The sequence below is a fragment of the Vespa velutina genome, chromosome 4 (genome assembly GCF_912470025.1).
Source record: "Vespa velutina chromosome 4, iVesVel2.1, whole genome shotgun sequence".
NCBI lineage: Eukaryota > Metazoa > Arthropoda > Insecta > Hymenoptera > Vespidae > Vespa > Vespa velutina.
Genome location: NC_062191.1, coordinates 8,527,368 through 8,537,126, shown reverse-complemented (window position 1 = coordinate 8,537,126; position 9,759 = coordinate 8,527,368). Strand labels below are relative to the sequence as shown.

Here is a 9,759-nt window from a genome sequence, read left to right as displayed (position 1 = left end):
CTTAGCGTTAGCAAGAAGGTGCAACTGAATCGTTCTTGGCGATGATGATCAAGACGACCAACCAGTTTTGCCTCTATAATATAATCGACCATTGCAAAATCTTACTTCTTTCGCCATTAGTTTTTCCCAGATTTCCTCATTTCTTTTCTTTTCTTTCTTTCTTTCTTTTTTTTTTTTTTTTTTTTTTTTTTTTTTTTTTTTTTTTTTTTTTTTATTCCATTATAATCAGATTTAAATTTGGAAATTACAAGAGTAATAGATATTTATCTCTTTGGTATTTTAAAGAACATTGCAATGTAATGAGCAAACAGGACGTGTCGTTCTAGAAAAATTTTCGACGAGTACTTTATTCATCGGAAGTCTCAACACGGAGAGACAGTTCTCAGCGACGACTCAAGAGAGCAAGTATCTACGTAAGAGAAATTGGAGTGAAGAAGAGGGTAAAGAAACATGAGAGAAAGAAAGAGAAAAGAGAAGACTGGTGAGTGCCTAATTTACACAGCCGCCACATTCCCTGGAGCCTATCTTCCTCTCGCTTCTTCCTTCGTATCTTCTTTTTTCTTTTTCTCTCTCGCTCTCTCTTTGGCTCAGGCTCCATCGTTGGTGCAGCATCGTCGGAACTTTGCCGACGATTAAAACGGTTTAGTAATTAACTAGGTCTCCTCACGTTTCGTGGTAACAGTTGCCAAGCCACCTTTCCCACCTTTTTCGCCTACCCCTTCCTTCCACCTTTGGAAGCATACATAGTCTCTCTATCTCTGTCCTTCCTCTCTTGTCCTCTTCGTCGCGCATATTTAGGGGGTCGCTTGGTTAGGGGTTGCCCGGGCAACCACGTCGGGAAACCCTCTATCGTTGCCACGGCAACCACTGCTACTCCTTCATCTTAGCCTCTTACCCTCCGAACTCCTTTCGAGTTTCACGGGAGATTCAATTCGTGAGAGAGCGAGAACGAATCGACTGAGTGGAAAGAGGGAGACGATCTGCTCGCGAAAAGGTAAAGTAGAAAGAGGGATGGAAAGGATACGAATGGAAGGCCAACGATGAGGACCGCTCGACGATGGCGTTTAATGTCCTGAATAGAGATCGAAATCTAATTCTGATGGAACGACATCGGTGAATCTAACGTTCCTTTTTCTTTTTTCCTTTTTCTTTTTTCCTTTTTTTTTTCCTTTTTCTTTTTTTATTTTTTATCATTTTATTGATAAAATTGCATTACTTTAAATTTGCTTTAATTCAATTGCAAATTTTATTATAATGACAAAGAATCTAATATATAAATCGTTAAATCGAATTTTAATGATACCGATGTTCATAAATCTATAGTATTTTCCAACAAATGAATAAAGACATTTTTTTTATTAAAATTTGTCATACTTCGTTATAAAAATTTAACGTCGAATTTTACTGGTATTTGACTGGAGATCGAGATGATGAATGACGAGGATACTTAAAATTCTTTAGGATAGTATCAAATTAAGAAGAGATCTAGAAGTTTGTCCTCTCGAAGGTAGAGAAAGAGGAAGAAGTCGAAGCACGAAAGAACGTGGAAAGTCGTCACTTCACTTGGAGTAGCATGAGAGAAAAGGGTACGGTGTCGGATATTGCGGCGAATACGGGGTTATGAAAAATTGATCGAGCGCGATATCTCTCATGTTTAGGCGGATACGTTGAAAGAAGCAGGACACGCGCGGACCATAGATCACGAAGAGGCTACGCCGGCTCTCTCCGAACCGTGCTTTAATATAAAACTTAAATAACGATACGGTAGCGTCATGGTGAAAATGGGAAATAATCTTATGAATAAGTTCTTCCCTCGAGGGCGTGCTTCACCGGCGCTCAGCTGCTCTTGTGTGTGCGCTCGCGCCCATAAACTTTTCGAGAATTTCTTCGTACATTGAGAGGAAGAATGAGAAGATCCCGTCTCGGTGGAAGAATTTTAACGCTCGCACGATAATGTCGATTCTCATTAAACTATAACATACGATCTGAGTGGATATACGAAAATGTCCGCAAATTTACCAGGCAATAGACAAAAAAATGCAAAGGAAGAACATTCTCCAATACGTATATATATATATATATATATATATATATATATATATACATATATCGAAAAAATTGAAAAGATAAATACAATTAATTTGATTGTAATATAAATCACAAATTAAAGATTTGTGAAATGAGTTAAAACAGATTTCGACTGTCAATTTGTTAAAAATTAAATCGACCGTTTTTCTTTAAATGGAAGAGTGAACATCAATTATACAAGAAAATAATGCAATGTACAAAATACTGACAAGATAACTAATCACAATAAAACTTTAATAGGTAGAACGTATGAAAGAATGCCTTTGACGAGTCTTCTTCGAAAGACTAGATAGAAGCTATGATCGAGCTGCTTGGATCAGGACTAACTTGGCGTCACGCGCTAAATAACTTTGCTAACAAGGTGCTGCCGCCACTGTAAAAAGATTACGTAAGCGGTAATGGCCGCCGGCTCCTCCTAAATTTGAGAATGGAGCGTTCTTGTGGAGTAAGCGAGATAATACGAAAGAAGAAGATAGAAAGAAGAAAAGAAACGAGAGAAAAGAAGAGAGAGAGAGAGAGAGAGAGAGAGAGAGAGAGAGGCAAGGGACAATTTAAAGCGGGAGAAAAGGAGAAGAGGGATGAAAGAGTAGCAAGGAGGAGTAAGTTGGGATCGTGGCGGGAGTTAATTTTAATTTCCTAATTTTTCCCACCCCGTGGGCTAAGGTAATTCCGTCCCCAGAAGAGAATAGATGTAATTACTTAACGCCTTCGAACTGGGAGTTCTGCTCTTATTAAAAGAGGATCGCGCCCACGGGGTTAGAGGGGCGGAAGATACGCCCATATTGGAGTGAAGGAAGAATGGAAGGAAGGAAGTAGAAGGGGCTAGGGGATGAGGATTTACCAGCGAAGTAGGAGAAAGGAGCGAGGTTAAAGTGTCATTATGGTAGTAGTTTGACTTATTATATCTTTGGTTCTTCTCTGTAATCGATCGATGAAAGATCATTCGTCGATCTAGGATCACTTTGGAAAGCTTTAGATATCAAGGATCTTCGATAATATCTGTCATTCCTCTTAGCTAAACCCGCACTCGTTCCGTAATCAGAGTTCCGAAGCGTGGAATATTTAATAGAGATGCCACGGGGTCCAGCTTGTGGATGGAATTAGAGGGTAAGTTCAGTGGCATATCGGGTGACTTGGCTAGACTCGCTTGAGTTGGTGAGGGAATGAGTCTAGGGGTAGCTCAGTGAAGCGCGCGCGTGTGTGGGCAGGGAGGAGCCATCTTGCGGCCGCTTTCAGGGCAGCCGCCAATTGATTCGTCCCCACCAAGGGTCGAGCGTGAGCAAGGAAGGGGCGTCGATTCAATTCGAGGGCAAAAAAAGCTCCCCGTGGGCGTTGCCGAGCGAGTAATCCGTGACTCCGGATTGGTAGACGATATCGTGGTATCCGCGAGGCCGACAGTGGGACGGCCAATCCACATCACCTTGGGTGGAAACCCAAACCAGTTTTGGTTAGGCGAACAGAGGGGAGCTCCGTTTACTCGAGTCTCCGGGCAGATAGTGCTGTGCCGTTGGCTCGTGCCGTAGTGGGTCTCAACAACAACTGACAGCTCGACTTACCGAGCAAGGATTCCCTGGAAAATCGGCGAGTTTCGCGTTTTGGATCCAATCGACGATTTCTTTTTTTTTTTAATTTAGCCCAAACCATCAAAACTACGGTTTTGATTTCTTTTTTCCTGAGGAATACCTTGAAGGCCACCTAACATGGACGAAAGTGTCGCGTTGACGTTTATTGTTTGGAAAAGACAAAGATAGTGTTAGTGACTCTTCCTTAAATCGTCAGGATCCGGTGTTGACAGCAATGCATGAGATTCTCGCTGTTTGGTTTTGTTCAGGACCTTTGCCAATCTGTGTTGTCAGTGGAATGACTAAAAGGAATGCTGAAGTGTCAATGGATTCATTGTTATAATTTTGTCATTGTATCTTATCGATCCTTTATTCTTAGATCGACCGACGTCTAGTCTATGAATCGAGAAAGTACCAAAGCATAAAAAGGCTAAAAAGGTTTTTCGGTAAACTCGATCTTTTGTCGCCGGTATTTTCCTTATCGTGACACCTGACGTATGCCATACACGACTCGTGCGTGCTACGATACATCTACACTTTACATAGTAAACGTTTTTTTCAGATATGCTTGATAATTAATGAAAACATCATAATACTTATCGATAAGGTCGCATGGTTTAACTCGCACTATCCGACGGACAGTGGATATAGCGTCGAGACACGCGGTTGGTTTCTGTTGTTTATTTTTTTTTTATTTCTACGAACGTTCTATCGAATCTCTGTTCCCGAAAGACTATGCCAAAATACTTTCATATCGTATCGTATCGGAGACTGTGGAAATGATCGTATAAGCTTTGTCGACGGGTGGATCAAGGGATAATCGGAAAATGTGATCGAAAAGGCCTCAAAGAGAGAACATAAAAAGAATATCCAATTCTTGAATATTCCTTTGATGAGAAAAGATTGAGACCTCTCCGCAGGAGAGAAGATCAATCATCGAGCTGGTACCAAACATGGTCCTGGAACCAGGAGGCGGTTTGTCCTTTCCTTTGCCTCCTGGTAGCGGGTCTACTGCATCCGGCGGCTCGCTTCTGGCACCGGCCAGATTATTTCAAAGAGCAACACCAGTCTTCCCGTTCCATCTTACGGGATGGCCACCTCATCATCCGGTTCTTGGGCAGGTCCAAAGCCAAGTTCAACAGACGATGCAGGCCCAGCATCAGGCAGCTGCAGCGGCTGTCAGATTCCTCAGTCATCATCATCCTCATCATCCTCATCCTGCTTTAGGAAATCATCCGTTGGTACCGACGATCACCGGTCATCATCCGGCAGCTCATCATCTTCATCACAATGCAGATCATGGCGATGAGGATGATGAGAAAAAAGGTACGGTTCCTAATATTTGTAGTCTCTTTTAACTAGTATTTTTCTTTCTTTCATAATATTCATCTTAATCAATAGCTATTGTTCGTAATCAATGGATTCCAGCAATGTGTGTGTAATAGTCTGGCAGGCTAATATCATAGTTATCTCCGAGAGAAAAGGAAAAAAATCTTCTCTCGAAAGGCGGATCAAAAAGTGGTCTATTGGGAGTGTTGTAACGCGGTCAATCATAAGATCGTTCCTGACGAGCCCTTGGGATCGCTTACAAGCTTAGACCCTATCCGCAACGCCCTTTTTCGACTCCCTATCCAACATAGAAGTCGAGCCAAAATCACGTTCCGTGCCGGCGGAAAATCCGTAAGACGATTGAGGGTGGAAATCTGTTTTTTACGTGATCTCATTCATATACCTAACTCGTGTTTATGCTTCAAAGGGTGCGCCACTTAACTATACTGGTTTAAACATACTGTTCGTCGGCATCAGTCATCTTATGAGCGTTTACTTTTTTTATTTTTTCTTTCTTTTTTGCTGATTTATTCTTACTTATTTTTCTTGTTTCCTTTTTGTATAATATGATGTCAATTCTTCTTGTCTTAATTATTGTTTCATATTTAAAAGTGTTTATTACAAATGGTATTTAACTCAGGTAGATATGTACGTACATAAATTTTTCTAAGTTTATCGATGGAACGTGAAGTTTTCGACGTGTTTCGTTACGATGACATTATCGTCAGTATTTAGAATAATAATATAACAAACGTGCACGGCTGCGTGACTTGGCACTACTTTTGAATTTTGCTGCTTGAATACGTGTTATCGTTATTTTACATTGAATTTATATCATAGTTTTTTACTAGAAATATTTTTTCATTTTTCTACGACACATTTAGATAGGTACTTACATATATACGATCACAAATGAGCTACCGATAGAAAGACAGAGAGCGAGAGCGAGAGAGAGAGAAAAACCGAGAAAGAGAGGGAGAGAAAGAGAGAGAGAGAATTTTAAAAAGAAAAGAAAAGAAAAAACATTGTAAATATATACGTTATCAGAAATGACAATTTTTAAAAATATAAATAATCGTATATATTTCAATGTAATACGTTTACTGCATTGCCACTATGGTTTAATCGTTATCATTCTAATTAATGTAACACACGTTGAGACGTCAGGTAAGTTGAAATCGTTGCCGCTCTTCTGGGATCGAGTTTTGCAAAAGTCTCGTTTACATAATTAGTTCAACGGCTATGCTTGCTGTCAGCATCGCGTGCGTGAGCTCTACTCGACCGTTATTCTTCTACCTAAGTTATTTTTTCTTTCCGCCTTCAACTGTATCGTTTTTTTTTCTCGTTTTTCAAAAGTTGTATTCCACCGATCTGAATGTTATCAGTAAAACTGTAAATTTCGTACACATATTTTATGTATTTTTATTCGAATTTTCGATAAGTTTCAATCGATTGGAACCGTTTGAAAAAGAAGAAGAAGAAAAATTGTTGTTGCATACATTTTATTCCTTTCGCGTTTGAAATAATTAGAAAAACGAAGATATTAAGCGAATAATTATTTGCCATCGATAAGTGCTTTAGTTAGAATCGATAAAAAATGTTTGTATCTTTTTACTTCATTAAACAAAACACTTATCTCGATTAAGAGTAATTCGATTGGATAAATATTCTTGTTGAAGGAATTGCAAAACCTTTCGATGTTCTTTCGACTTGCATAAGCAAAAAAATGTCACAAATACTGATGATATCGTGAAAGGCCCATTTATTTTGAATTTCCCGCTTTTAATAAAAGAGAGGAGAACGAGAAGGGAACTTTACATTCCGTTTAACTTCTCTTGCCACTTCTTCTGTCTGTTAACCCTACCACGTCGGATCAACATTTTTTTGTTAAGCAGCCTAATATACCCTTCTTCGCTCAGTCTTTCTAATCGTAAAATAATGGCTGGATTCTCAATACGGTAATGCCTGAGAAAAAGCTTGGTGCCGTTCTCGCAGCTTTTCTCTTTTCTTTATATTTTCTTTTTCTTTCGTATTTCACAGAAGACATAATATTTATTAAAGAAAACTAGCAGAAGGCTATCATATATCTGCTATTTTAGACGTTTTAACAAAGTGGTGACAAAAAGTTAATAGGTTGACATAAAGGAGATTAAACCAATTAGAAGGAGGATTGAAGTTGTGACAAATTTTTGATCAATATAAAACATTGTAAAATTTTTACAAATGATGGGAAATAAAAAGTCAAAAGACGAAGAGATGAAGAAGAAGACACAGGTATGAAAAAGAGGGAGAGAAAGAGAGAGAGAGAGAGAGAGAGAGAGAGAGAAAGAGAACGAGAAGATAAAGATAGAGAGAGAGAGAGAGAGAGAGAGAGAGAGAGAGAGAGAGAGAGAGAGAAAGGGTCATAGTCGTGGAACAAAAGGACAAACAAAACGTACGGGCTCCGAGTAATAACTTAATTTAAACTAAACTACAGTTTAATAATTCTCGGGCTGGCCTGGCCGTAGAAGATGCAGCGGGCAACCAGCAATTTCAGAGCCGCCGTTAACTGCCGGTCGTTAGTCCCTTTTCAAAACTTCTTTCTTTCTTCCACCGTCCGCCTTCTCCCAGCCCTATGTCCTCTCTCTCTTTCTTTCTTTCTCTATCTTTCTTATTTTCCCTCTCTCTCTCCATTTTTCTCTTTCTCTCTCTCTCTCTCTCTCTCTCTCTTCCTTCTTTGGAAATACGTTCGTTCTCTTTTCTTTTTCTTCTTCTTCTTCTTCTTCTTTTCTTCTTCATACTTCTCTTCCTTCCACCTTTACCCTCATGCATTCTTCTTATTCTAACTACTACCATAGCGATCACCAATACCGCCGTCTCTTCTATTCGGTCACGAGCTAATTTTCGAACGTGGTTTGCGTGCCACGCTGTGAATTTCGCCACGGGCCGCTAGAAATACTCGCACCACGACCGACAAATTGAATCGTCCCGAAGGTTAATCTTTAAAAATTTCCATACGAATCAGATTGTAGATTCGTTCAGCCTCGATAAATTGTTTTTCTTTATTCTACATTGGATCTATGATCTATTGTCTATTTTGGGTTTCTTTTTTCTTTTTTTTTAAATAGCCAAATATATATAGCACGCACCCGCGCGTGTGTGTGTGTTTCTTTTCTTCAACTTTTTTTCAAAGATTTTTCCATATCTCTAATTTTTTAAGACACATTAATATTTTAATGTAATGTATAAATGCGTTCTTTTTTTTTTCCTCAAATTTGAAGATAGATCTTTCTTTCAATAGAAGCATTCTTAATTTTTCCAAGACACACTAATATCAATAATATCAATACAATCTACAGCTCATTAAAATGAATAATGATTTTTCGAGGATTAATTTATCTTAATTTCATTACCTGAAAACATATCGTTTCGATTTCAGAGAATCTTCACTTTGTCATGTTCCACTACGAGCGTCGTTATCTCCTTCGGTCTACGAGAGCGTGAAAAAAGAGATTCTGTATCGTATTTCCCCAAGGATCCAATAATTAGTCTCTGGGGTTTGGTCCCTAGAGAGAACTAAGAGAAAATCGACAGCTTATAAGCAAAAACTATGCCGGTCTTATTATCGCTTCGCACAAGAGCAACGAAGCCGTTCTTATCTCTTGTCCTCGCACGATCTTCTTAGCCTACATCTCTTGTCCTCGACATTTCTTTTATTTTCTTTCTCTCTCTCTCTCTCTCTCTCTCTCTCTGTCTCTCTATCTCTCTCTGTTCGGCTGCTTCGTTTTTTTGCTTCCACTCGAAATCGAATCGATCATCATTCGTTATACACGAGAGACTTTATTTTTTCTTTCTACATCTTTCTTTTTTTTCTTTCTTTCTTTTTGCTTCTTTCCTAGCTCGTATAAAAACATTCAGGCAATATAATATCTACCCATAGAATAGTCAAAAACACTAATAAAAATAGTTACGTCACGAGGAAATTTTTTCGTACTATTATATCATATCTTTATTATGATTTATTTGTCTTCGATTCTTTCGTATCTCTTCGTTCTCAGTAGGGGGAAAACATTAATTAAATAGTTTGAATTACGATAATGGCGCGGGGTTAGTCGGCGAGCAGAAGGAGGTAGAAACGAAAGAAAAGGAGGAAGAAGAGGAGAAAAAGAAAAAGAAAAAGAAGAATGAAGCGAGTAAGATACGGCTGACAGACTATAAATACGTCATATTTATATGCTCCGCTAATTGTCTTGGACGATAGGAATCTCCCTTTTATTACTTTTCGAGTTATTTCTCTCGCAAATTCAGCGACTCGTGCCGATTCTCTCTCTCTCTCTCTCTCTCTCTCTCTCTCTCTCTCTCTCTCTTTGTCTCTCTCTTTTTTTGTTTCACCTTCTCTCTTACCGTCAGAATATAATTTCTTCTTGGGTAACATTATTTCAGAAATTTGTTCGCAACAACGACCAATTAAAGTCGGACAAACTTTACGAGAAGATACGAAAGATATATAAATATTAACAAAACAACATTATCTAATTGTAATAGAAAATATGGCGAAGAAGATGATGGTAGTTGGAATATGAATATTGGATATATTTTTATTCCTTTTTAGGAAAGTGAAATCTTGAGGGGAAAGAAATCATTGGATTATTTTAAGTCTTGTATTTTGAATATTTCTCGAATTCAAATATTACATTAACGGGGTTATCAATAGATAGATATTTAGGTACTCCGAATTGAAAAGATATTCCGTCGATGTTAGTGATGCGAGTAATACACCGGAAACTTTGGCGTAAAAGAG

At 38.6% G+C, this 9,759-nt stretch overlaps 1 protein-coding gene across 1 annotated transcript in view; it reads left to right on the top strand.

Moving 5' to 3' along the window:
- The first annotated feature begins 3,575 nt into the window (after positions 1–3,575).
- Positions 3,576–9,759, top strand: part of LOC124948626 (nuclear transcription factor Y subunit alpha-like) — a 28,699-nt gene continuing 22,515 nt past the window's right edge. Inside the window, exon 1 of the mRNA XM_047492494.1 lies at positions 3,576–4,976. Coding sequence (XP_047348450.1) covers positions 4,604–4,976 — 373 coding nt within the window. The 5' untranslated portion in view covers positions 3,576–4,603. The remainder of the gene's footprint in view (positions 4,977–9,759) is intronic.